This window comes from Ogataea haglerorum, assembly GCF_019207285.1.
Source record: "Ogataea haglerorum isolate 81-453-3 chromosome Unknown 81-453-3_NODE_14_length_230722_cov_96.824488, whole genome shotgun sequence".
Lineage (NCBI taxonomy): Eukaryota > Fungi > Ascomycota > Pichiomycetes > Pichiales > Pichiaceae > Ogataea > Ogataea haglerorum.
This window is the reverse complement of record NW_025065164.1, coordinates 101,996-127,489: the sequence shown is the minus strand read 5'-3', so window position 1 is coordinate 127,489 and position 25,494 is coordinate 101,996. Positions and strand designations below refer to the sequence as shown.

Sequence of the window (25,494 nt, the reverse complement as noted above, 5' to 3'; positions counted from 1 at the left end):
GAATAAGCAGAGTAAGTATTTTACGAGATTTGCGCGCACTCGATTATCTTAGTATACCTACTTGTTCTTCAGCTCGTTCATCTGCAGCAGCAGGCTCTCGCCGCTCAGCTCCGGCAGCGAGTCGTCAATGGCGTCCGCCGTCTTCTTGTCGATCTTGCTGTCCAGCAACAGTTTGTTGATGCTCTTGCTTATTTTCTCTCCCTTCACCTCGACAGGCTCGGCCAGCAGCCGCAAGTCCTGGGCCCTCAGCGATTGGATTTTGCCGCGGATCTTGTGCAGGTTTTCCGCCACGCCGTCGTCTTCGTTGTTCCAGGACTTGAGCTCCATGAGCACGTCGCTGATCTTGATTAGCTCGTAGTAATTGTTGTAGATGATCGACTTGATCTCGGCCTGGTTCGAGTTCAGCTCCTCGGTGATATCATTTTCTGTCTCGAGCAGCTTCTTGAAGTCGCTGTTTCTGATGAACTCGTCCACGTTCTCCAGCGTGAGCTCTGGCTTTTCGGCCGTCTCCTCATGGCCCAGCTGCGCGCTCTCCAGCTGCTGCTGTCCTTGCTCCTGCAATCTGTAGAACTCCTTGAGGGCCTTTCTTCGTGACGACACAGACATAGGGCAAAAATATTTTTTAGCTTTAATTTTCTGCCATGGCCACCTTCGACCCTTCTATTCTGCAGTCGATTCTCAACAAAACCAAAACAGACTCGTCCGAGAACGTCACCGTTGTAGACGTGCCGCCGTTCCAGGAATGGCGGTTCGAAGTTGCCGCCAAAGACAAGCTCAAGCTGAAACTAGTCGACGGCACAGCAGAGATCTTTGGAACCGAGCTGTCGCCCAGCATAGAGTACGCGTTCCAGGGCTCGGTGAAGCTGTGCGTTTTCTCGTTTTCTGGCTGTAAACTGCAGTTCTGGAACTGCCAGCCGTTGTCCGAGTACGTCAGCGAGGAGAGCTGCGTTGGACAGTATCTGACGCTGCATCTGGGGCTGGAAAAACAGAGAGTCGTCGAAGGCCCCCGCGTGCTCGTGATTGGAGGGAAGGACTCGGGCAAAACGGCTCTCTGTCGCACATTGGCATCGTACGCGGAAAAACAGGACCACCAGCCGATGCTGGTCAACCTGAATCCCAGGGACTTCCAGTTTGTGGTTCCCGGTAACCTGAGCGCGACCGCCATTTCGGATCTCCTGAACGTGGAGAACGTCGCGCTGGGCGAGAGCGTCGCCACGGGCCCCTCGTTTTACCACCAGAAACAGCCATTGGCCAAGACTTTCGGCCTGGAGAAGTTCTCGGATAACGTTAAACTATACAGGTATCTAATCCAGCAATTGGGGGAGTCGGTGCGCAGACGCCTCGACAACGACGTCAAGGTGAAGAAATCGGGCGTGATCGTCGACACGCCCGCGTTCGCAATCAAAGATTACGACATCATCGAGGAAATTGTCTCATCGTTTAATATTAATGTGCTTTTAATAGTTGGAAGCGAGAGACTGCTGGTGGACTTGAAGAAAAAAATGCAAAACCCAGCAGTCACGCTGCTGAAACTCAACAAGTCCAGCGGGTGCGTGGACAAGGACGACAAGTATGAGCGGGAACTGCAGCAACGGTCAATCAAAGAGTATTTCTACGGCATCGACAGGCTCCAGCTGAGCCCGTACAGCGTCACGGTGAACCTGAAAGACTTCATCTTTGTGCGCCCTAAGGAATCCGAAAACGTGAACCTCTCGTTCCTGAGCGGGGACCTTGCCGATGACGACGAGGCGCCTCGAGAAACCGTCAATTACAAGCAACTGGCCGAGCGAGTCAAGAACCCTGGCTCCGATACCTTGAGTAACGCCATCCTGTCGTTGGTGGACGACTCCCACATCGACACTCCGACATACTTGAACTCCGACGACGACGACGAGAACTTGATCAGGCCCTTCCTGGAGAGCAGCTCGTTGGGCTTCTGCTACGTCCAAAATTGCAACGACGAAAAAGGAAAGCTAACATTATTAGTGCCGTCTCCTGTCCAACAATTGCCAACGAGAACGCTCCTGCTGACACAGTTCAGATACCACGAATAGACGTCTATTTCCTTTCGGCCGCCGTAGTTGCCGCGGGGCTCGTCGAAGCGCTCTCATGCATTTGGCCGAGCTCTGTGTCGGCTATTCCCTCGAAAAACGTTTCTCGTAGCTCTTTCCAGCGAGTCGTCCAGGTGCCCAGCGTGATCATGATCGCACAGCTACAGATCTGCAGCAGCCACCAGTAGATGCTGGCCGGGAACCCCGAGTTCAGCCAGACTAACGCGAGATTCACCACATGGACCGTAAGAGCGTAATCCCACGCCAATTTCGATCGTCCGATAATTATCGTGATAAAGATCACGCTCAGCAAGGAGTCAAATAGCCACAAAGCTGCCAACGTGAGCCCCAACGTGTTCTCCAGCGACACCCATTGCCAGGAGAAACACCACTTGAAAGAAAACGGCAAACCCAGAAGCTGCGCCGTGGCAAAGAACAGAATGATTGCCGTTAGATAATAAAACACTTGCAGAATCACAATCTGCAGGAAAATCCTGCTCGGCGTTGAAGAGTTGCCCTGGATCTGCTGGAACGAGGGCAGCCGGGAGTAATGGAGCTTGAAGGAGTCAAACATGATCAGTTATACATACATAAAACAATAATTTGAATCGGACACCCAAGCCCAATATTACGTAACGGGGGTGGCCTACGGTGTCAGGGTTGCCCACTTTAGTTATGTGGAGGAAGAGCCCGCGCCATTGAGTTCGCACGAGATCACGATAGCACATAACTCATAGCCACGCGCGTTTCCGAAATACACAGTTTTGCCTTGGAGACCTTCCCTGAAATATTTGGAGCTGCATGATACTGCATCCTGCAGTTGTGCGATTGACTGAATTTTCAGGAAGAGCTTCTTTGGCTACACATGCTGTCAACCGTAAGAGGCAGTTGGTGTCTTTGCGCAAACCTGTCATACGTTAGAAATGCTGCTCTTCACGCTGTCTTGATCAGACCTGATTTCTCTTTCGCTTACCGCTGAAACTAGCCACGGGTCTGCTGGTTTTCGTCTAGAAGTCTGAAAAATCTACTGTACGAGATTTCTCACCTTATTTCTCACATTTTTTGTGCACCAACTTCGTGTCATGACGCAGAACTTAGCGGCGGTGGCAGGGCTCTAACGTCACTACGGATATACCTACGTCTAGTCAATTGAAGCTGGCCCAGTCGGTTGGGGACAGCTAACTGATTCGGGAGCATCATAAATCAAGTCTGTCTCACGGCCTTTGACAGAGCCCAAGTCTGGTAACGAGCGCAGATCCAGTGGGGAATGGTTCAATATAGAGACACTGCTGTTCTGCAGGCCACTGGGACGACACAAACAAACGCCGGCAGGGTCTAAAGACTACCATTGAAATGAGGCTCGGAAATGGTTCCATGTGCATCTTGACAATTTGACTTCCACTGGCATGAGTACATCATGGTATGCAGGCTCTGGAATATAACTGCGTTCTCATAGACTTTGCGACATGTAGACCTTCTTCCAAGCCGACTGCAATGGATCGTTGGACTGAAATATTGCACTAGTTTGATATTTAGGTAATTGAGAAGCTGAATAGAATACTATTTACCCCAGTTTCCACGCTTGACAGACGAGGGAATATTATTTTCCTTTTCATCAAGAACCAAACTGCGCTTGATCGGGGTGGACTTGTTATGGTTGACGAAACTTGATTTTTTTAGAGAGTCGGGAGTGTTTCTAGCGTCGTATTTGGATCCGTTTTGTAGCGACGGATCGCGCTTCACCTTGTCTGCTGCTTTGGCACTCACAAACACCACCTTGTCAGGAATTCCTACTGGCGTGGCAGATGGGACGCTCAGATCCAGCTTGCGCGCGACAGGAGTGCTGCTCTTGCTGGAGTCTGCTTCGCGTTGCAGTTCCTGCGACTTGCCCGTCTTGAGCTCGCGTCCGCGAGGAGCTGGCGGCTGCAACGAACGGGGCTCGAAATCGTCGTCGTCGTCGAACTCGGGCTCCGAGTCGGGCAGTGCGTCCCGCTTTGTCTTGACCAGCTCGTCTGGCCAGTCGTCGCTCATAAAATCGTTGAAGGAGTTCTCGTGGTCCTCTGCTGGATCGCTTGTTTTCAGCGCTGGCATCGAGTGCGACTGCGGCTTGACTGCCACCATAGGCTTTCGTTCCGGCTCTTTCAGAGACAAAGCCTTTGGCTTTTCTTCGTGGCGCATTAACGTGTCCTCGTCAAAAGTCAATGGGATTGGCTTGACCTTGCAGATTCGCTTCAGGTAGTCTTTATCGTACAGACAGTTGCCGAGCGAGTTACCGAACTGTCTCAGCGCTCTCTTCATCCCATCCGTCGCAGCCTCTTTCTTGCATTTGTCAAATGCCGCGCTCTTGCTGTTGCAGTTGTCTATCGAGCCGTATCCGATGTCCTCGTGGTACGTCCCGTCTCTCAGAATAACACGAACTATGGACGATAGTCCCAGACTAACACGTCCATTACGTTCGTCGATGTAGTCCACTTGGAAGGAACGGAGCTCAGACCTCCATCCTGTAGGGCCAAAGATCTCGTTGGCCAGATTGATGGCCTTCCATCCTTCCAGATAGTTTACTTTGCTCTGTCCGGGCCCGCTTCTGATGCTGATAAATTCTGGCCCCAGCTTGCGATCTAGCGCGGTTTTGAGACGCTCCAGCTCTTCAGGAGTGTACGGAATAATGGCAGGCCCGTTCACATTCTCTTGCTTCTTGGGCAAGTCACGCGATATTTGGCCAGACATTCAAAGAGACAAGAGAAAAAACGAAAAAAGGAGATCAAGTTGATATTTGCATTTATTTTGTCCACAAAACGCGTCCTGCCAGACGATCGACCTCGCTCGTCAAGGACGAAAAAATTAAAGGTGCTTTTTTTCTTGTTTATTCATGTCTACAATTTATACTCGAGATCGACTCGCCGGTCGATTGGGTTCTCTCCCTAGTAGACGACTGCCGTCGCAGGCACAGAAAACCAGTCAAGATGCATTGAAAAAACAAAACAATTACTCCAAAATCCTGGCCAAGGTGTTCCATATGAGAATGAAGTTCTACTCACGGCTGGCACTGTTGCTCGCTTTCGTATACACAATCGTGGTCAGTCTGCCCTTCAGAACGAGCCCGTTGTTTTTTCCTGTGAAATTGTCTCTGTTCTGGTGCTCATTCATGCTGCTGAAGTTTGCCAGAGACCTTACTTTGAAGGTCGAGACTACCACCTACTCGACTCTTTTTCAACAGATTTTTGGATCCCTGCTCTCAGCAGAGTTTGCTACCCTTATGTCTTCATTCCTGATCTCCAATGTGCTGACATACGGGATCATCTGGTCGCAGACAGCCAGCCTGTCATACTATATCGAGAGTCCAACAAAAACTATCAAGCCCTTTGTCAACGATAAATTCCTTTATTACTGGTTCTTTGCCTTTGCCAGTACGCTAGTTTACACTGTTTTCTTCCTCACAAAAGGAAAGAACCAATTGAAATTCAAGATTGGTGTTTACCGAGTTGAGCCTCTAGAATATCTCAGGAATCTGCCGCTGTCTGAGATTTTGAAAGAGACCAGCATTTTCAGCATTTCAGTGACCCTCGCCACGCCCGTAATATTTCTCATGGTCAGAAAATTCATGTTCAGCACCGTCCTATTTCCATTCATTTGGCTGCTGAACCTCAACACCCATCTTCCTAGAGTTTCCATTTCTCTGTCACTATACTTCGGCTTGTTCTTGCTCACCTTCACCACAGTCCTGCTGTACGAGGTTCTGAACGAAATCTACAACGCTTATGCCATGGTGGGGTGTCTGAATGTGAAGAAACCTCTCAGCACGCACGCAGAAGATCAGCTGGAAACACTACTGTCCGGCCTCAAAGACATCAAGCACCCGTTCGTGCGACTCACAACATTCCAAGAGCTTGTGTACATGGCACAGACAGCAGAGGAGAGGAAATTCTTCTACAAGAACACAGCTAATTGGACCTCTATTCTTGAGCAGTGCTCGATCGTGATCCGCAGTGTGTCTATGGCTGTGACGGCCGATCTGAGTCTTCCGCCGGTGATTCAAACTCCAGTCCAAAAAAATAGCATTTTCGGGAACTCTGGGTCTTCCAGGTCGCCCATAGACGAGGACAAGTCAGACAGGAAAGCGGACTCGCTTTTCTTGCCAGCCGAGAAACCAAAACCAAAGCCGAAACCGTTCTGGGAAACCGTTCTGGACCGAATTACCAGTCTTGGAAAAAAGGTTAGAAAGCCAGAATTGCTCGTGAGACTGGAAAAGGAGTCTCGCAGCAGGAACACTCGCGAGGCACTCGAGTACGTCCTGTCTAGCCTCGGATTTCTAGAAGACTTATTTCTGCCCAACATTGAGCGTGAGGCTGCAAAACGGGTGCCTAATAAAGTGATGGTGGGCGATGCAGTGCTGGTGATATCAGAGGTATTACTACACGCCAAACACGAGGACCGCAAGAGCGTTGTCGTCCCCACGTTGACCGAGGTGTTGACGCTTCTGACTCGCCTATACAAGGCCACAGCAGAGTTTCTTTCCGACCCGCCCGCCAGAGACACAGGTAGCTGTTGTATACGCGAGCTGAACGAGTTGACGCTGGACTACTTCTTCAAGCTGGTGGTGCAGTACAACTCTGTGCTGAACGACCTGATTCTGGCTCCGGACGTGTTCAAGTTTGCCAAATGGTGCACTGACACCGCGCTCGACGAGAAAATGGAATGGTGAATTATTTCGTGAATATATATCCGTCTAATTAGAAGCTGGAGAAATTATTTCTTGTCGTTTTGCTTTGCCGGCAGATTATCCAGCAGCACCGGCTTCAGCACGTTTTCATCGAAGTTGGTGAACCATTTGGCGTGCTCGTCTACGCTCAAAATGTTGCTAAGGAGGCCAGATTGGGACCTGCTTGGCTGGTCCTGCAGGGGCGGAGAGGCGTTTCCAGAAGTCGATCCTGGGCCGGGGAAGCTGGCCAACGTGTTTGAGGGAAGCTGCGCGTGGTCCTCATAGTCGGTGTCTCTCATCAGGTCGTCCTGGGAGGGATTTCTGGACCGTGGAGGTACGTTGTCTGTGTAATGCGAGGCGCTCGACGAAGCGAAATTCTTGTTGCTGATCATGCCATTCGGGTTAGTTCCGTAGAATGTGGAGGCTGGCGGAGTTGCTCTTGGCGCCTCGATGTCGAACTCGTCGTCGCTAATGTTCTCTTCAACGCAGCCCGTTTTGATATTGAGCATCTCTAGCATACCGGCCGTGGTTCCTCCAAAGAGAATCACCGTCAGAACCACCACGACCAACACGGTAGCCAGGAGAGCTGACTTGGACTCGCCCTGTAGTCCCATGGCCAGAGCCACTCCCACGGCTCCACGGAGACCGGCCCAAAACTGCATCATTTGGTAGTTGTATGGGATTTCGTCCTGCACAGTTGCCGGCGCCAGCCCGCGTCTCGCTCCCTTTGTGCGCGCAAACCAGTTGATAGCACGGCCCAGCGGGAAAACTGCCGCCCATCTGGACACGCAGATCGAGATGAATGTGACAATGATGAGCACGGGCTTGAACACAAGTTGCACCTCAGTGAACAGCGACAGTCCAAGATAGATGAAGATGAAGTTCTCAGAAAGCTGGGCCAGCAGCTGGAAGATGTACTTCGTTGCAATCTGCGTTCGTCTCGACATGTTGTAGTAGGCGTAGTGTTTCATCGTGATGCCGCAGAAGAGCAACGAGACAATTCCCGACATGTGGCATCCATTCGAAAAGAAGTAGGACTCGTACGCAAACAGCAGTACCAGACACGTTTCTATCTGCGGATACCGTCTGATGTGGGAGTGTTTGAGCACGAGAGCCACGAGGATCCCCACAACCAGGCCAATGATGGTGCTGATGGTGAATGTCATGAGGAACATTCCGATACCTTCGAAAAAGCTGGAAAACTCAGCGCTGGTGCCATGAAACTTCTCGCATGTCTCAAACATGACGATACAGATAGCATCATTCAGAAGCGACTCTCCAAAAATGATCGTGTATAACTTTGGATCCACTTTGTAGGAGTTGAAAATAGACAGAATGGTGACGGGGTCCGTGGCAGAAAGCGTGGCACCGACGGCTAGGGCGTCCACAAATGACATGCTGATGCTTTCAATCCCCAACTTCGTGTAGATGTACAGAATAATTCCCAAAACTATCGCACTGAGAAACGTTCCAGGGATTGCAAACGTGAGGATGGATCCTATATTTCGGAAGAAGTTGGCCTGGTGCAATTCGTAGCCGGAGTTGAGAATAATGGGCGGCAGGAGGATGTTGAAAAAGTAGCTCGACTTGAATTTCACCGCGTCCTGGATGTAATGGCCCGGACTGATTCTGATGATAAGACCAACCACCATGCCATAAAAGATGGAGAGAACGGTTTCATGGATGGCCTTGATCCGCTTTTGCTGGAGATAGTACGACGACCATAGTGCAGAGCACAGCAGAAACAGCACAATGAACAGAGCCCAGGAGGAGAAGATCTCCTCTGCCATTGGATTTGTCTCGTCTAGGTTGTCATCATCAGGGAGCCCTATATCGGGGCTGTCACTTATGGGCTCTTCGTCTATTGGGTCTGCCGGATCTACCTGCTTGGCCAAAGATTCTGCTGCTGGACCGAAAACGCCTCTTTTGGCCAAAAAAAGGCCACCCTTGATAACTGCAGAGGCCATATTTCAAAGAACAGCGAAGAAGAAAAAAAGCTGAATAAATGCGCGAAAGGATTCTACCTGTAAAAGCATAAACAAAAAACACAAAAAATAATTTATTACCTGTTATTATAATTAGTCCAATAATTTCATAAACATCATGGTTGGGCGGCCTATTGTCATCAGTGGTCCCTCTGGAACAGGAAAATCCACTCTGCTGAAAAAGCTGTTTGCGGAGTTTCCAGATAAGTTTGGATTTTCCGTGTCGCACACCACCAGAAAACCCAGGCCCGGTGAAAAAGATGGTGTCGATTACCACTTCACCACGGTAGAGGGTTTCAGGAAGATGATCGAAGAAAACAAGTTCATCGAGTGGGCCCAGTTTTCCGGCAACTACTACGGCACCTCTGTGAAAGCTGTGCAAGACGTGGCCGACGTGATGAAAAGGACGTGTATTCTGGACATTGATATGCAGGGTGTCAAAAGTGTCAAGAAGACCAACCTGGGCGCCAGATTCCTCTTTATCTCTCCTCCATCCATCGAGGAGCTCAAGAAGAGGCTCGAGAGCCGTGGAACAGAGACTCCTGAGTCTCTTGCTAAGCGTCTCGCTGCTGCATCTGCGGAGATGGAGTACGCCAGGGCAGGTGGACACGACAAGATCATCGTCAACGACGACCTGGAAACGGCGTACTCCGAGCTGAAGGAGTTCATTTTCGCTGAGCCCATCTAAGCATTCATAAATTCTTAATATCTAGAGCTCTCATTCGGGACAGTATTTCTTCGAGCCTTGCGTCGATTTTGTCCTCCTCGTGTTCCTGAACAGTCATGGCGTCCAGCTGCTGGTGCTTCTCCTCCAGCCTAGCGAAAATGTCGCTATACAGCTTGAGTTGGATCTTGATGAAACTCTCAAACGTAGGGTCCACCAATGACAGCCGGAGCGCTATGAACTGCTCGATCTCGTTCTTGAGCCGCGTGTTGATGTCCATGTAGATAGTTTCTGCCTCGTCGTACTCCACTTTGAACTTCTGCAGCTTATCCATGCTCTTCTGCAGCTGGTCTGTCTTCTCGGCGTGGTTTTGCTCGGCCGCCTGTCGCTCAGCCGCTTCGTACTCGCTCTGCAATTTCGAGAACTTGAACCGCGAAACGTCGTAGTCCACCTTCTTGCGTGCGCGCTTCTTGATGAGCTTGTTGATCTCGTCGTTGTACTTCTTCAGCTCCTTGATCGGCTCCACGACCGTGATGCTCATTGGCTCAAGGATTTCCGGCAGAATGTTGTTTTTAATGTCCTCCACCATCTGCAAATAGTCCAGCGAAATCCCGTCTCGGAGGTTTACCTTGTGTTCGTCTGCCGGGTCCGCGGCTTCCGCTCGCTTGTCGGCCTTGAGATCAAAACTGTAGTCGCCGTAGAACGAGTCCAGCGTTTTGGCCATGTTGATCTGTGTCTCCAGCAGGTTCTCGAAATTGCTCACAAAACGGCCCAGCTCCTTGTCCAGCTCGTTGGTGTAGGACTCGAGTTTCCGGAAATTGGCTTCCTGGGCGTCGAACTCCGGGTCAACAGAGGGCTCGCCCTTGTTTGTACGCAGAATCACGTGTGCTCCGGCGCGATTGACGGCCTTTTTAAACCCAAGCCATGACATGTCGAGCAGAGAGGGTCTTTCTGGAGATTAAATATTTTCGGCCATGTGGCAGACATGTTTCGACGCGGGAGTCGCGTCGATTGGAAAAACAGACCCCAGGAGCCTGCTCCTGCTGGAGTCTGCCACCACTCTGCCAGCCCATTTGGCCGAATCTGCACAGGGCCAATGAAATCTGGCGGAATCTGGAACCGCGAAACGGAGCTCACTCGCCAGCTCGCCCAGCACTGCATTTTTCAAGTGAAATAGCCTATTGGCGTCCCGCTCCCCTCATAGCTGTACAGGGGTGCAATTTAGCCTCGTTCCAGCCCTTGACGGCTACCACGGGGTGCTCTAGCCCCAGCACGCCTATAAATAGCGCCCTGCCCGTCTGCTCCACAGCTATCTCTGTCTTTTCTCCGATGAGTATGAGAATCCCCAAAGCAGCGTCGGTCAACGACGAACAACACCAGCGAATCATCAAGTACGGCCGTGCGCTGGTCCTGGACATCGTCGAGCAGTACGGCGGCGGCCACCCGGGCTCGGCCATGGGCGCCATGGCCATCGGAATCGCTCTGTGGAAGTACACCCTCAAGTATGCTCCCAACGACCCAGACTACTTCAACAGAGACCGGTTTGTCCTGTCGAACGGTCACGTGTGTCTGTTCCAGTACATCTTCCAGCACCTGTACGGGCTCAAGTCGATGACCATGGCGCAGCTGAAGTCGTACCACTCGAACGACTTCCACTCGCTCTGTCCCGGCCACCCGGAAATCGAGCACGACGCCGTCGAGGTCACGACGGGCCCGCTCGGCCAGGGCATCTCGAACTCGGTTGGTCTGGCCATAGCCACCAAGAACCTGGCCGCCACGTACAACAAGCCGGGCTTTGACATCGTCACCAACAAGGTGTACTGCATGGTTGGCGACGCGTGTCTGCAGGAGGGCCCTGCGCTCGAGTCGATCTCGCTGGCCGGCCACATGGGGCTGGACAACCTGATTGTGCTCTACGACAACAACCAGGTCTGCTGCGACGGCAGCGTCGACATCGCCAACACGGAGGACATCAGCGCCAAGTTCCGGGCCTGCAACTGGAACGTGATCGAGGTCGAGAACGCGTCCGAGGACGTGGCCACCATCGTCAAGGCCCTGGAGTACGCGCAGGCCGAAAAGCACCGGCCGACGCTGATCAACTGCCGAACGGTGATCGGATCGGGCGCTGCGTTCGAAAACCACTGCGCTGCGCACGGCAGCGCTCTGGGCGAGGACGGCGTGCGCGAGCTCAAGATCAAGTACGGCATGAACCCGGCCCAGAAGTTCTACGTTCCGCAGGACGTGTACGACTTTTTCAAGGAGAAGCCGGCCGAGGGCGACCAGCTGGTGGCCGAGTGGAAGAGCCTCGTGGCCAAGTACGTCAGGGAGTACCCCGAGGAGGGCCAGGAGTTCCTGGCACGGGTGAGAGGCGAGCTGCCGAAGAACTGGAAGTCGTTCCTGCCGCAGCAGGAGTTCACGGGCGACGCCCCTACGAGGGCCGCGGCCAGAGAGCTCGTGAGGGCGCTGGGGCAGAACTGCAAGTCTGTGCTGGCCGGCTGCGCAGACCTGTCCGTGTCTGTCAACCTGCAGTGGCCCGGGGTGAAATATTTCATGGACCCCACGCTGTCCACGCAGTGCGGGCTGGGCGGCGACTACTCCGGCAGATACATCGAGTACGGCATCCGGGAGCACGCCATGTGCGCGATCGCCAACGGCCTCGCCGCCTACAACCGGGGCACGTTCCTGCCGATCACGTCGACGTTCTTCATGTTCTACCTGTACGCTGCGCCGGCCATCAGAATGGCCGGCTTGCAGCAGCTCAAGGCGATCCACATCGGCACGCACGACTCGATCAACGAGGGCGAGAACGGGCCTACGCACCAGCCGGTCGAGACGCCGGCCCTGTTCCGCGCCATGCCAAACATCTACTACATGAGGCCGGTCGACTCGGCCGAGGTGTTCGGGCTGTTCCAAAAGGCCGTCGAGCTGCCGTTCAGCTCGATCCTGTCGCTCTCGCGGAACGAGGTGCTGCAGTACCCGGGCAAGTCGAGCGCAGAGAAGGCGCAGCGCGGCGGGTACATTCTGGAGGACGCGGAGAACGCCGAGGTCCAGATCATCGGAGTCGGTGCAGAGATGGAGTTTGCGTACAAGGCGGCCAAAATACTCGGCAGAAAATTCAGAACCAGGGTGCTCTCCATTCCGTGCACGCGGCTGTTCGACGAGCAGTCGATCGGGTATAGACGCTCGGTGCTGAGAAAGGACGGCCGACAGGTGCCAACGGTGGTGGTGGACGGCCACGTCGCGTTCGGCTGGGAAAGATACGCCACGGCGTCGTACTGCATGAACACGTACGGCAAGTCTCTGCCTCCAGACGTGATCTATGAGTACTTCGGGTACAACCCGGCCACGATTGCCAAGAAGGTCGAATCGTACGTCCGGGCGTGCCAGAGAGACCCGCTGCTGCTCCACGACTTCCTGGACCTGAAGGAGAAGCCCAGGCACGATAAAGTAAATAAGCTCTGATTAAGTAAGATGAATAAGTTCTTTGTCTGTGAATGCCGCCCCACAATAACCCCACAAATAAAACTTTCACACTTGCGTCAGAAAATGTCGTCGAGCCGCACGGGGCTCATCAGCGGCGCGCCTCTGGCCCCCACACGGAAACTGCGCACGGAACAGAAACTATTGGACCAGGCGCTGCTGCCGACGCCAAATAGAACCGATCGGATCCCGTCTTTTCGTGCGTTCCGTACGGCGGGGTCCTGTTAGGCAACAATCGCAACATGCACCGTACTCTGCAGCAACACAATCGCGCGCACGCGCCCCTCTCCATCTCCTCCTCGACGGCGATCTGTTTCCTAGTGGCCCTGGCGTGAGCCTCCCCTCCCTGGCCAACAATAAGGCAACAATAGATCAACAAAAACCGCGGTCCCCACAGTTTTCTGATGTGTCCTGGCCGGTCGAGGAACAGCATGCAGTTTGGGTTCAAAAGACGAGTGACCACTCTGATCTATAAAAGAGGCCGGTCTGCTGGGGTTTCGCTCCAAAAATGTCCATCTCCAGAGACGACGACCACCCAAGACCCAAGCGCGCTAGGTCGGGCAAGCCCAAGAAAGAGACCCCTCCGGCCAAACGGAGGGTCCGGACAGGGTGTTTGACGTGTCGCAGGAAGCACAAGAAGTGCGACGAAAACCGGCCCAAGTGCGACTTTTGCACCGCAAAGGGCCTCGAATGCGTCTGGCCCGAGGAAGTCAAGAAGAACGTCTTTGTCAACAACTCGTTCAAGGACTTCTGCTTCAGCCAGAGCAAACACCACGACAGGTTCCGCAAGCCCACCGACTTCGACCTGCCCAGCTCTCTCGCCCCGCTAGAGTACCCTCTCGGCTCGGGCGACCCGCGCGCACGCAAAAAGGCCTACTCGCTCGACCTTGCCGACCACTATCTCAGCGCCTTCGACGGCTACTCGCGCAAAAACGAGTATCTCGACGCTCCTCTCTCGACGGGATACCCGCTGCTCGAGACGTCCGAGTCGCCGCTCTCCGGCCTCTTCAACGCTCCGCAGGAGCTGCCGAGCCAGCTGACCAGAACTCCAAGCTTTGGGGCCAGCTCACTCAGCTACTTCGACGCGCTGCAGAGCTATAGCATGAACCCGTCGCTGTCGTCGGGCTCAAACGATAAAACCTCGACCGCATCCTCCGTCTCGTCCGATATGTCTCTTGCCAAGAAGGACGCCGACTTTGAGCACCGTTACTCCTTTGCAGAGCCGCAGAAAAAGAGTAGATACGGCCTCGACTACTACGACCTGCCGAACACGCTCAACGACCTCATGTGTCTCTTCATTGCTACCAAGGACAGCTCCTCTGGTAGCAGGCTGCCCAACAACGAGACGATTTTCGAGATTTTCGCCGACAAGTCCACCATGGAGGCGCCTGACATCGACGACCACGAGATGATGCTTCTGATGGAAACGTACATCGACCAGATCGCTCATTTCCTCAACAAGTCCGACGAGACCCAGTGTAACATTTTTATGACCAAAATCCCGGAGCTCGCGCACAAGTTCCCGTCTCTGCAGTACGCTATCCTGGCACTTGCCTCCAGACACCTGGAAAAAGTCAGCCCCGATTACTCTGGCGAGAAGACGTTGCAATTCTATACCTATTCTCTGCAACAGCTCAGCATGTGTCTGAACTCCGACAAGAACACCCTTGAGGTGGTGGCCACGTGTGTTCTGCTGTGCTATTTCGAAATCCTGAGCACCAACCCGGACTCCTGGCACTCGAGGCTCGAGAACTGCGGTTCCATGCTCAAAGTCTGCCACATCAACGCACGCTCGGAAACAGAGCTGGAAAAAGCTCTGTTTTGGAGCTTTGTCGCGCTGGACGTCGGCTGCTGCGCAGTTGGAGACAGAAAGACCGTTGTTTGCGCCGACGACTGGTTTGGTACCGACGCTCCTTCCAGCCCGGCCGATACTGGCTCCGCGCTGCAGTCCATGCTGTATCTGTCATGCCAGATCTTCCAGCTGGTCAGCTCGAACGATGCCCAGTCTGAATTCGACAGCTGCTGGAAGTCGCTGTGGAAGCAGCTGGGCGACTGGGAGCGCACCCGATCGAGCAACATGCGCGGCTTCTGTTTCAAAAGAGACAACTCGTTCCCGGAGACTCTTTTCAGCAGCTCCACGGCCCTTTGTGCCAACCAGTTGTTCCACACATGCTGCATTCTGATGCTCCAGACCAAGCCACGGCTCGTCAAGCTGTGCGAGCCGGAGAAGCAGGAAAGGACTCCCGACACACTATTCCAAAGCGCCATCAAACCGGAGCAAGGCGAGCCGGTCTCGACCAGCAGTCTGATGTCCCGCTCCCAGATCTGGCACGCCAAGCAGATCATCGGTATCAACGTGTGCAACATGAAGAACGTGTCCTCGCGGAGTCTCGGGTGCCAGATTCTGTCGCTCCAGGCGATCTGGATCGCCGGGAAGTTGATATCGTCCGCTCACGAGCATTCAATCATTCTGCAGCTGCTGAGACAACTGGAATCGTGGTCGAGCATGTCGATGGACTGGAGAGAAAAACAGCTGACCGAGTTCTGGAAACGCGAGTGCTAAGCGATTCACCCTTTTTTATGTCTGTAACGAATAACGATAAGAAAATTAAATAATTTAACAAAAGCGGAAATTTGTCGTTTTTACTATACCATGAAACCTCCCCCAAACTACACGGGGGCGCTTTTGCAGGATAATAGAGATCACAAAAAGTTCCCTATCAAGCTCACGCCAGAGCAGAAGAGTCTCCTGAAGTCTGTGACGCCGCCGGTGTTGTATTATGACCATAAACGCACTCTCCACAAGGATACACAGCGTCTGCTTGCCAGCTTCATAGTCTTGCTCGAGCTGACGACAAATACACCAAACACGGTGTGCACTCTTTTCCGCTACTACAGATACTGGCAATTGTCGTGCCAAGGGCGCCTGGTCACCACACGTGGCCAGTACAGATTCCACGCCCGGAACCAAGGAAAGGAGATAAAATTGGTGGGAATGGACAATTGGAAAAATGTCATGTGCTACATGGACTCCCTACTTATATCTATGTTTTACTCTAGCGACAGCTTTGACTTCCTTCTGGATTGCTATGTTGACAAAAGCCTGTCTCCGGAGCTGCGACAACAGGTCAAAGACTTCAAAGTCATGCTTCGATTTATTGTGAATCTGATCCGAGGAGGCGAATATATTCCCCACCCTCTGATGAAGCAGCTTTGTTTCTCACTGAGCAGTCTTGGCTGTGAGATGGTCCTGAGCCAGAACCAGCAGGACGCTTTGCAACTGTTCGAGTTTCTGGCCGAGTCGCTGTCTCTCCCGCTGCTCACCATAAAATTGGACATCATCCACTCCGGACAACTCAACGTGAACGACGACATGAGACTCATCGAAGAGCGCGCATTACTAATCTCTGTCCCAGAAGACACAACGGCCGACCCGGAAAGCAAGGAGGAGGGCGCGTCCATCTCCTTGGAGGAGTGTCTCAACTCGTATTTCAATAATAGCATCACTGTGCGCAGACACTTGGAACGGCGGCGCACGCTGGATAGAGACGACCAGATAGACGAGAAAACAAGAAACGAGATCACGCATGACTTGCAATACTACGAGAAGCTCGGGATTGTCACCTCCAACGAGGAACAGCTGCAACGCTCGCCGTCTCAGAACTCGGCCTCTTCTTCCGCAGATCTGAGTACAGCGCTCAGCAACACGACTGTCACCGGTGCCGAGTCTACGAGCGACCGCACAGGCGCGGTTTCCTCATTCCTGAGACTGTCGGAAAGGATGGAGGCATCTAGAACGAGGTCCTCGACTATCGCCTCAGTTCTGAACAACGTCATGGTTTCAAACTCAACAAGATTAACACGCAGAGCGTCGTCGGTCTCCAATAGCGAAGTGACGTTGCCGGCTTGGATGTTTTTGCAACTTCTGCCATACTACACCAACCCTAACGTGAAATTACGCTTACGGAGCTCGGGCCGATCGGTCAGGGGAATGAGTAGAAGTGTGACCGGAGAATCATTGACATCTTCGGAGGATGACAGAGGACTGACAGAGTTTGAGGACCGGTTTCAAAAGAAACGGCCAATAATCCCCATTTGTCTGAAGAAATACGGCTGGGATGAGAACGGACAGTCGCATAAGATAAACCGCAAGGTGGTCATTCCAGAGGTGATCAAACACCCATACTTCATTGCTGAAGACAGCACAAAGCCCGGATACGTCGATTTCAGAAGAAACACAGACAATAAAGCGCCTTCCGGGTCGTTCATGCTGGTCCTGGAGAGCTGCATTTGTCACCGAGGTAAAACTGTGAATTCGGGTCATTATGTCTCATTGGTGCGGAAACAACCATACAGCCCAAAAAATTCAATACCCTCTGATGAAAAGAACTGGATTCTATTCAACGATGTCCTCGAAAAGGAAGAGAAAGCCAAGGAAGTGACGTTCCAGGAAGCCATGGACCAAGAAGATCCTTATATTCTGTTTTACAAAATAGTGGAGCTACACGAAGACTTTGATTCTGACTACTACGGCACTGCCACCAGTGGCGACGAAAGCACAATAAGGCCTCCACGGGGCGCCAAGGACAAATTTTGGAATTCCGACAGCGAATCCAGCATGCCTAATAGCTCGGTCCTGGCTGCACGCAAAAGCTCGATAGTGTCTCAGATGTCACATCTTTCTCTCAAGTCTAACGGTGCACCGCTGCCGGTTACCATCAATCAACCAGGAGGAGAATCAGAACATACGCCGCCTGCTACCACCCAGGTGCCACCACTTGCTCCGCCGCCGATGGTCTCGACGTCTTCGGTGTCCCGGTCCAGCTCGCGCGGGAAAAGGACAGACAATGAAGTGCTGCCGACAGATCCTGCTTATCTGGACATCGCTACGCAATATTACTGGTACGATCTCAATTCTTCTGGAACTTACAAGATACCACGCGAATACTCTGAACCGCCAGCTATTTGGACGCCGCAAGAGGAAAATGGAGACGGCAACGAAGGCGGCTTCATTGAAAAAATAAACTCGCGACTGCTGAGCCTCAAGCGGGGATCTGTGTCAGCCAGCGTACAATTCCCATCCAATCCTGCTAGCATGATATCTTCCACTGCGTCCTTTACTGCCCCCGACTCTACGGACACTGAAGTGGATGATAAAACTAACGCAAGCGTTGCTCCTCCTCGAAAAGAACCATCAAAAGCTTCGTCGCCCGTGCTCAAGCCCCGCGACGGTGTTTCCTCGCCCGCGAACGGGACGGTGTCTCCACAAATTTCAAAAGTGTCGTTGGCCGTTTCCAACGGCTCCAGGCCGCTGAACCGGGACAAGAAGAAGAATGGAATAAAACGTTTTTTCAAAAGAATGGTCAACTAGCCTATTTAGCGAGCCCGGTTTTCAAGAACTCGTTCTCTATTTCCTTGGTGAACTGGTCTACAAAGTCCAGTCCAGGGTTGTTGTTGTCTGAGAACCAGTTGAACAGAGTTTCCGAAGGATTCGTGAAATAGTCGTCAAAACTTTGCTGGTCAAGGTTGCTCGCCTGTGGATACTCTTGGTTTTCTGTGTACGAGTTTTGCTGTTGTTCCTCGTTTTGCGCTTGGTTGTTGATTTCGTCCTCGTAGTCCACAACCGCTCGCGTCTTCACGGCTTTGGTTTTGAACTGCGAGCACAGATACATTAGAATGGTGGAGTATCGTGTGCACAGATGAAGCTCGTCGGGGGCGGCATCTCTCAAGCAAATGGCGGTTTTCTGCAGCAACAAGATGATTTCCTCAACAGGTATGACACTCAACCGTATGATTTCGCACGTGGACTTGTCTGATTGCGAAAAGTCCGCCTTCCCATCTGTCGTTAGAGTTAGATAGCACTTGACAATAAAGGCTACCGCCTTGATCACACGGATCACCCATCTGACTGGCATGTACTTGAGCAGTTTCAGCTTGTTGACACGCTGCATAACGGCGAGCACTTCTTTCGCCGCCTTGTATGCGAGCTCCACGTATCTGGAATACTTAGCGAGCTCGTCCAATCGCAGACTGCGGCCCTTTTTCGAGCTATTGGTGATATTCATGGATGTGTCGTCGTTCAGAGCCAGCGAGTAGAGATACAGCTTTGCGTAGTAGTAATCCAAAATGAGCGCCTCTTTCTCGACCTGATGATGCACTTCTTTGTACACTTTTGCGTCGGAAACGCAGTCCTCGTAATTTTGGTGCAGATTATGTGACGAGGACGGTTTAAGTAGCTTGTGGTATTTTTTGTACCAGTTTTCCAGAAGCGGAGACAAAATGTCCAGGACAGCGAGGTTCTGGTGCTTATCAAGAACCCCCAGTTTAGGGTTGTTCACGTATAGCGATTCATAGCAAAGCGAGGTGAACTGCAACAGTTCGATGGTGGCTTTCTGGAATGGCGTAAAATCGAAGCTTGGATCGTTGATATCGACCTCTGCCAGGGTCTGTGAGAGCATCGACCGCTTGTTCAGATTGATTGCCGAATGCGTTTCGGAAATGTGCGTTGCCAGAAACGTCAACGGGTGCTCGTCCAGCAGGAAGCTCAGTCTTGTGGCTGTACCAATAAGCATGAAGGACATGATCTCGGACCGTTTCATGGCACTCAGTCCCGTGTACTCTTCCTGGCCCTCGTCCTCGGGCATATTGGCGTAGTCGCTCCAGCGGAAGTGGATGGCTCGCGGATTCCACTCCGTAAATAGCAGAAACGACAGCAGCGTGCCGATGCTTCTGCTGCTCGACTCTCCCCAGACTGTCATGCTGATGAGCCGCTGGCAGTAGACCCACAGCTGTTCGTGAATCTCGATGTGTCGGTTCTGGGCTTCCAGCGGATGGTAGCGCGACGAGATGGTCAAGATGGAGCACAGTAGCATAGGGTAGCCAGGCAATACCTGTGGCTCCTGCAACTCAGCAGGAATGTACGGGAAAAACGGGTGCATCGTGACGAAAAATAGCCTGATCAGTCGCGTGGCTTCCTCGCTCGTTAAGACCTTATCTGGGCCGATATACTCAATGTCCTCGAGCTTGGACGTGGGCCTCGGCCGAATTTTCAGCGTCGACCGCACCGGAGGCATATGCAGCCGGCTCTGTTTCAGCAGCGGGTGCAAGCTGGTGTCATGGCCAAAGGCTTCTTTGCGCGACGATGGGTCTGCGACGGCTGCTGCCAGCGAGTCGGTGGACGCACTGGACGGTAGCTTGGCCGAGTCTGCAGACTCTGAGAAAGAGTGTCTTTCGCTGGACGGCGACTCTGACGACGGACGGCTGGCCACCTTGCTTTCCAGGTTCTGGAACCGCTCGTACGCATCGATCTTGTCGCGTTCGTCCGCCTTGGCGAAGTTGCCCGCGATATGGGCCAGAAACACCATGGTGGAATTGCTTGTATTTGCGCTTTCGTCAGCGTGATTCTTGCTGGGAACGGCTTCGCCCGTGCTGGGGGCCGCCGGCCGCGAGTCCAAAGGGGAGGCCTGGCGAGTTCTTGCTGATCCACGGCGACGGCTCTCGGCAAAAACACACTCTTTGCGCTCACGCTTGCATCTGGCACAGGGGGGATCATGAGGAGCCTCCAGAGACCCCAGGTCGCACTTGACTTTGCGGGTGCGACAGTTCAAGCATGCGAGGTAGTTTCTCTTGAACTTGGGTTTATCCATTAGAAATGACTATCGACGCGACGATTATTTTATGAGTTACGACACATCATCGGCACTACAACGGCACACTGAAACGGCCCCTCTACTTCGCGGTACAATCAATGTCGGGCTGCTCGCTCGTCATATGCTTTATTACCTACTTACATCGCCTAGATGGCAAACTTCTTGGTCCACTCCTTGGCTGTGGCCTCGTACTTTGCACGGTCGGTCTTGTAGATGTGAGCGATCTCTGGCACCAAAGGATCGTCCGGATTAGCGTCTGTGAGCAACGAGCAGATGGACAGCAGCACTTTGGATATTGTGAGCGCTGGGGACCACTGGTCTTTCAAAATGTCGAGACAGATGTTTCCGTTGGAATTAATATTTGGATGGTAGATCTTCGTCTGGAAAGAGATCTTAGGAGGCTTGAAAGGGTAGTCTGTAGGGAAGTGGATCGAGAGGAAGAACACTCCTCCAGCATACGGCGAGTCTGGCGGACCCATTATCGACGCTTGCCAGTGGTACAGATCGTCACCCACAGGGCCTGCGGAGCACGACGAAGGTGGGTCTCTGCCGAGATCACTGAGTTCCTTATTGATTCTCTTCAACGACATGTATGATTATGGGTTCTAAAATTTAGAATAAAAGAAATTTACTCTTACGAGCAACAAAACAAAATACACCAGCATCAGCACCGGCTCTCGCCACACAAAAAAACTAGTGCCCGCGAGAGTGTCCGAGCGCTCCCGAATTTTCACCACGGACGTCCCATATTTTTACCCGTCGGTGGCGGAAGCTTCGAGAATTCTATGGGCCAATAAAAAAAATCAGGCTGCCAAAATCGCTCCTCTTACCCGGCCCGGTACTCTCTGGAAGGGAACCGTTGTCCAATCCCGTGAGCTACTGCGGAGCTATACTGCGGAGCTACCGATATTAGGTAAGCACACCGGAAGCTATTTCGAAGCGCAGAATACTTCCTAACCTTATGAGTTTGGGCTATAGTTTCGACGATGCAGAGGCTTTTCTGTCGTCGCTGAATACGGAGCGGCCAGGGTCTGAATCGTCCAACCTGTCTACCCTGCTCGACTTTGAGAACTCTTCAGGCTTGGACGAGTACACAAAAACCGATATCAAAATTGAGGACGAAATCAATGACTGGATAGATTACGGTGCCCTTCAGCAAAAATATGTGCCGCAGACGACCGACGACACACCGGAATCTAATAATGAGTCTATGCCCATGGTTTCGCCGCCGGACTCGTCTACTTCCATGTCCGAAACGTCGTCCATCAACGCTAAACGGGCAACGACAAATTCGAAGATCACCAAGGTGAAGAAAGAGAGACACTCGCACAATGTGGTGGAGAAAAAGTACCGGATGAACATTAACAACAAGATTCTGGAGCTCCGGAACGCTGTGCCGTCGCTTCGGGCCGCATCAGGGGACAAGCGAATAGCACCCCAGGACCTGGACGGACTTTCGCCCGCGTTGAAGCTGAATAAGGCCAACATTCTCGCAAAGGCGACCGAATACATCCGCCATCTGGAGTCCAAAAATGCGTATTTAATGAACGAGATCCACATGCTGCGCTCTAGTCTTGACAGCCAGATGGCAAACAGTTATAGCCAGCAAACACAATATTTCAGTCCGGAAATGCAACCACAGCCCCAGCAAAGTCAGTATCCTGACCAGAATCAAGAATATGTGATGAATTCATCCTCCGTTCCTGTGAGCTCCAAACTGCTTATGGGAGGCATGACAGCTATGGTTGGAACACAGTTGTTTGATGGCTTCAGCGACGAGAGTTTCAAAGGACTGTTTTTGGTGCCGTTGCATCGGATTTTCCCTATTCTTGGTTCTCCTCAAGCGTCTGTGGCGCTCAATTACCTGCGGACGCTACTTTTCTTTGGTGGACTTTTCTTGCTGTTGCAACCTCTGTACCAATTTTTCACGACTCCTAAGGAAAAGGCTCCGGCTCCACTACGAACGGCATTTGACGTTAGTTTGTGGGAGCTGGCGCTAGATTCGCTGAAGATGCTGGGAGTTAAACTCAGACTTCTCAAGCTCGACTTAACAGAAGAATTGAATGGCATCAAATCGTTGAATTTGTACTTTGAAAAATGGCTCGTCAACACGCTCTCGAACCAGGAAACAATGTCCTACAGCACTATCTGGAGGCCGTTTTTCAAGTACTATATTCAGTCGCTTGGTATCGATGGCCGTATCAATGAGGTTGTCAAGTCCGATGCAACTATCCAGTTCCACTTCAATAGATTAATTGTTTCAAAAATGGTGATGACGAAAGTGGGAGAACCCCTGAGCACCTTTCTTGGGCTCCAGCGTATACTGGACAGTTTGATGCTAGGAATGGTGAAAGACCTCAAGCAAATCAAAGATACAACTAAGTTCTCTGACGAAACCACCCGCATATTCAAATTCGTAAGTAACGATATCGCATTTTTGGATAGCGCAGAACTCTTTGAAAAACTGAGCGATGTGCTGAAATGGAGAGAAACCAACAACAACGGCTCTTACATTGAGGAGTTCCTCAGGAATTCTGAGGACTCCGATCTTTCCTTAATCAATCTGATTTGTGCTATTCGCTCTTCCCAAATTCTGAACAACCTCATGAAAGAATACCTGTCCCAACTGGCAGAATCTACAAGCGAGAGTGAGGACTCAGGCGGGGCCCAAGTGGATGCAGATACAATTTATGACAAAATCAATTCTGACAGTCTCATGATACCGCCCGCTTGTGTCAAGCTTCAAAGACTAAGAATTGTACTGAACAGCTTGCTGAAACCAACAGCTGAGAACTCCAGACAAACTCTGGAGGTAGTCATCAGCGCTGTGAAGGACGTCGTTGAGTTTAGCGAGGCAATTGAGCAGATCGAGCCTTTGCAACAGGAGGATTCTGGTGTTGAAGATCCGACAATCTCAAAAATTCTGCAGTTCGCGCACCAGCCGCTGCGCCCGTCTAAACTCACTAACGACGAGACAAGGCTTACGATTACTTGTGTACTGATGCTCTACTTCTTTGAAAACGGCCAGGCGAGCCAGGCGTGCCGTCTAGTGCGCTTCTTGAGCCTTTCTCAGTCGACGGAGACGGTTTCGTTGCTGACGTTAATCAGCGTCTTGCGAGCTGTGGGTGCTTTGATTGACCACCTCGACTTGCTGGAAGGGGATTCCCACAGCAGGCAGACTGCAGGGTCGCTGGTTGCTTTCTTGCGGTTGCACGTCGGCTCGACAACGAAACCATCCTTGGCCTCAAAATCCGCGGCAGATAGCTCCTATCATCAGCTAGTGGACGACGCCATCGACTACGAGGTGCGAGACTTAGATGTGGAACTGAAGAGTGACGTCAGTCACAAGCTGGTCTGTCTGGGCAGACAACTTCTCGGGGACACCGAGATCTGATATGGACGCAAACTTTAAACTATATAATACATTACGTAAAACATTCCTCGCGATTAGTTCATGATAAAATAATTTAACTGTCTCTTCGAAATAAGTATAGGAGCCAAGACCATAGAACAAGTGTTATGTCAAGTTCTGGACCTGCGATTGAGGTGTCTACAGATTTGAAACAAAACATATTTGGCGAAGACCAAGTGATACCCGAACTCGCTAAAGATACCCAATCTGGCAGTTCTTTCGCAAACATCACTCAGTGGAAAGAGCTCGGTGCATATTTAGAAGGCTTACAAAGAATCACCCCTGGTTCCTCTGATTCAGAAAACAGCGAACCGCAATCCAAGAATCCGCTCTCCAGACCCGTTGTCTATCGGATTTGCAACCATTGCGACAGGCCCATCTTGGAGAGATATCTAGCAGATCATCTGAAGAGCTGCGCGCAGGAGAAACGTAACAAAACCTTATCGGCAGAAAAAGCCAATACCGCTGTCACAAATAACCTCATGAAGAAGCGGCGGCTAGACGAAGCCGCAGAAAATGCGTCGAGTTCACTAAACTCTCCGGATGTTGAGGAGACCAAAATGAACGGGGCCAACGGGGCCAACGGGGCGACGAAAAAGCAGAAAGTTGCCAAAATGCCCAAGGAGAAGAAAGTCAGAAAAAGTGTCAAGCCCAAGATCACCGGAAAGCCGAAGGGACCTGTTGATGTGGAGAGACAGTGTGGTGTTCCGCTGCCGAACGGTGGTTTCTGTGCACGATCTCTGACCTGCAAGACGCATTCCATGGGAGCCAAGCGGGCTGTTCCGGGCAGAAGCGCGCCATATGACCAGCTGCTTGCCGCGTACCAGCGCAAGAACCAGGCCAAAATCGGTGCTGCTGCCGCTGCTGCTCAGCAAGCTCAAGACGACCTTATGCACGGCTCCTCGGTCCCGCTGGACGACGAAGAGGAAACACATCAAGTTCTGGATGGCGTGACGAGATCGACGCCATGGCCTTTGGAGCGGAAGGTGATAATGCCTACGAAACTACGCAACTCGTTTATTCGCATGAGAGAAATGTTTGCTGGTGCTATACTGCCTCGAATGCCGTCCAACCCGCTGGGACAAATGCAGGGACGCACCGCGGTGGTGGACACAGAGAAAACCACCGAGTACGTATTCCCTGTGCGGTCGCAGCATCAACGGATGGCACCCTCGACGCAGGTGCGGCCGGCCGCACCTCTGGCCAAGCCAACTCCCCAGGGTGCTGTTGATGTCCATTCGCAAATCTCTGCCCAGGCCCAGCTGCTTGCACAACAGCAGCAGCAGCTCAGACTCGCACAGGCCAAGAAACAGCAGCAACAGGCCCAGATGCAAGCTAAATACCAGGCCCAGCAGCTGGCTGCCGGGGTCGTTCCTCAGCAGGATAAACACATGCAACTGACTCCGCAACAGCAGCAGCAGATGATGATGAGGCGGAGAATGTATTTGCAACAGCAGTCGCAGCAGCTGCGGCAACAACAACAGCAGTATATGAACCCCCAGTATAAGAGTCAGCAAGAGATGATGATGAACCAACGCCAGCAATAGCGCCGGA

General features: G+C 52.2%; 15 protein-coding genes across 15 annotated transcripts; 8 read left to right on the top strand and 7 right to left on the bottom strand.

Moving 5' to 3' along the window:
• Positions 1 to 57: 57 nt before the first annotated feature.
• KL911_004534 (uncharacterized protein) lies at positions 58 to 606 on the bottom strand (the record flags this gene model as incomplete). The annotated part of the gene is made up of 1 exon (XM_043199836.1): positions 58 to 606. One exon carries the CDS (start codon positions 604 to 606, stop codon positions 58 to 60), a length of 549 nt encoding a protein of 182 aa, XP_043052730.1.
• Positions 607 to 641: 35 nt separating this feature from the next.
• On the top strand, positions 642 to 2,054 carry KL911_004533 (uncharacterized protein; the record flags this gene model as incomplete). Its single annotated transcript, XM_043199835.1, has 1 exon — positions 642 to 2,054. The coding sequence occupies one exon, from the start codon at positions 642 to 644 to the stop codon at positions 2,052 to 2,054; it is 1,413 nt and encodes a 470-aa protein (XP_043052729.1).
• A 4-nt stretch (positions 2,055 to 2,058) lies between these two features.
• Positions 2,059 to 2,864, bottom strand: KL911_004532 (uncharacterized protein; the record flags this gene model as incomplete). The annotated part of the gene is made up of 2 exons (XM_043199834.1): positions 2,059 to 2,548; positions 2,812 to 2,864. The coding sequence occupies 2 exons, from the start codon at positions 2,862 to 2,864 to the stop codon at positions 2,059 to 2,061; spliced, it is 543 nt and encodes a 180-aa protein (XP_043052728.1).
• Positions 2,865 to 3,611: 747 nt separating this feature from the next.
• KL911_004531 (uncharacterized protein) lies at positions 3,612 to 4,778 on the bottom strand (the record flags this gene model as incomplete). The annotated part of the gene is made up of 1 exon (XM_043199833.1): positions 3,612 to 4,778. The coding sequence occupies one exon, from the start codon at positions 4,776 to 4,778 to the stop codon at positions 3,612 to 3,614; it is 1,167 nt and encodes a 388-aa protein (XP_043052727.1).
• A 142-nt stretch (positions 4,779 to 4,920) lies between these two features.
• On the top strand, positions 4,921 to 6,753 carry KL911_004530 (uncharacterized protein; the record flags this gene model as incomplete). Its single annotated transcript, XM_043199832.1, has 1 exon — positions 4,921 to 6,753. One exon carries the CDS (start codon positions 4,921 to 4,923, stop codon positions 6,751 to 6,753), a length of 1,833 nt encoding a protein of 610 aa, XP_043052726.1.
• A 44-nt stretch (positions 6,754 to 6,797) lies between these two features.
• On the bottom strand, positions 6,798 to 8,717 carry KL911_004529 (uncharacterized protein; the record flags this gene model as incomplete). Its single annotated transcript, XM_043199830.1, has 1 exon — positions 6,798 to 8,717. The coding sequence occupies one exon, from the start codon at positions 8,715 to 8,717 to the stop codon at positions 6,798 to 6,800; it is 1,920 nt and encodes a 639-aa protein (XP_043052725.1).
• A 136-nt stretch (positions 8,718 to 8,853) lies between these two features.
• Positions 8,854 to 9,423, top strand: KL911_004528 (uncharacterized protein; the record flags this gene model as incomplete). The annotated part of the gene is made up of 1 exon (XM_043199829.1): positions 8,854 to 9,423. The coding sequence occupies one exon, from the start codon at positions 8,854 to 8,856 to the stop codon at positions 9,421 to 9,423; it is 570 nt and encodes a 189-aa protein (XP_043052724.1).
• A 4-nt stretch (positions 9,424 to 9,427) lies between these two features.
• On the bottom strand, positions 9,428 to 10,560 carry KL911_004527 (uncharacterized protein; the record flags this gene model as incomplete). The annotated part of the gene is made up of 2 exons (XM_043199828.1): positions 9,428 to 10,350; positions 10,425 to 10,560. 2 exons carry the CDS (start codon positions 10,558 to 10,560, stop codon positions 9,428 to 9,430), a joined length of 1,059 nt encoding a protein of 352 aa, XP_043052723.1.
• Positions 10,561 to 10,734: 174 nt separating this feature from the next.
• On the top strand, positions 10,735 to 12,861 carry KL911_004526 (uncharacterized protein; the record flags this gene model as incomplete). The annotated part of the gene is made up of 1 exon (XM_043199827.1): positions 10,735 to 12,861. The coding sequence occupies one exon, from the start codon at positions 10,735 to 10,737 to the stop codon at positions 12,859 to 12,861; it is 2,127 nt and encodes a 708-aa protein (XP_043052722.1).
• A 526-nt stretch (positions 12,862 to 13,387) lies between these two features.
• Positions 13,388 to 15,442, top strand: KL911_004525 (uncharacterized protein; the record flags this gene model as incomplete). The annotated part of the gene is made up of 1 exon (XM_043199826.1): positions 13,388 to 15,442. The coding sequence occupies one exon, from the start codon at positions 13,388 to 13,390 to the stop codon at positions 15,440 to 15,442; it is 2,055 nt and encodes a 684-aa protein (XP_043052721.1).
• A 90-nt stretch (positions 15,443 to 15,532) lies between these two features.
• KL911_004524 (uncharacterized protein) lies at positions 15,533 to 18,250 on the top strand (the record flags this gene model as incomplete). The annotated part of the gene is made up of 1 exon (XM_043199825.1): positions 15,533 to 18,250. The coding sequence occupies one exon, from the start codon at positions 15,533 to 15,535 to the stop codon at positions 18,248 to 18,250; it is 2,718 nt and encodes a 905-aa protein (XP_043052720.1).
• Position 18,251: 1 nt separating this feature from the next.
• KL911_004523 (uncharacterized protein) lies at positions 18,252 to 20,525 on the bottom strand (the record flags this gene model as incomplete). Its single annotated transcript, XM_043199824.1, has 1 exon — positions 18,252 to 20,525. One exon carries the CDS (start codon positions 20,523 to 20,525, stop codon positions 18,252 to 18,254), a length of 2,274 nt encoding a protein of 757 aa, XP_043052719.1.
• A 149-nt stretch (positions 20,526 to 20,674) lies between these two features.
• Positions 20,675 to 21,118, bottom strand: KL911_004522 (uncharacterized protein; the record flags this gene model as incomplete). The annotated part of the gene is made up of 1 exon (XM_043199823.1): positions 20,675 to 21,118. The coding sequence occupies one exon, from the start codon at positions 21,116 to 21,118 to the stop codon at positions 20,675 to 20,677; it is 444 nt and encodes a 147-aa protein (XP_043052718.1).
• Positions 21,119 to 21,489: 371 nt separating this feature from the next.
• KL911_004521 (uncharacterized protein) lies at positions 21,490 to 23,922 on the top strand (the record flags this gene model as incomplete). Its single annotated transcript, XM_043199822.1, has 1 exon — positions 21,490 to 23,922. The coding sequence occupies one exon, from the start codon at positions 21,490 to 21,492 to the stop codon at positions 23,920 to 23,922; it is 2,433 nt and encodes an 810-aa protein (XP_043052717.1).
• Positions 23,923 to 24,047: 125 nt separating this feature from the next.
• On the top strand, positions 24,048 to 25,487 carry KL911_004520 (uncharacterized protein; the record flags this gene model as incomplete). Its single annotated transcript, XM_043199821.1, has 1 exon — positions 24,048 to 25,487. The coding sequence occupies one exon, from the start codon at positions 24,048 to 24,050 to the stop codon at positions 25,485 to 25,487; it is 1,440 nt and encodes a 479-aa protein (XP_043052716.1).
• Between the last annotated feature and the right edge of the window lie 7 nt (positions 25,488 to 25,494).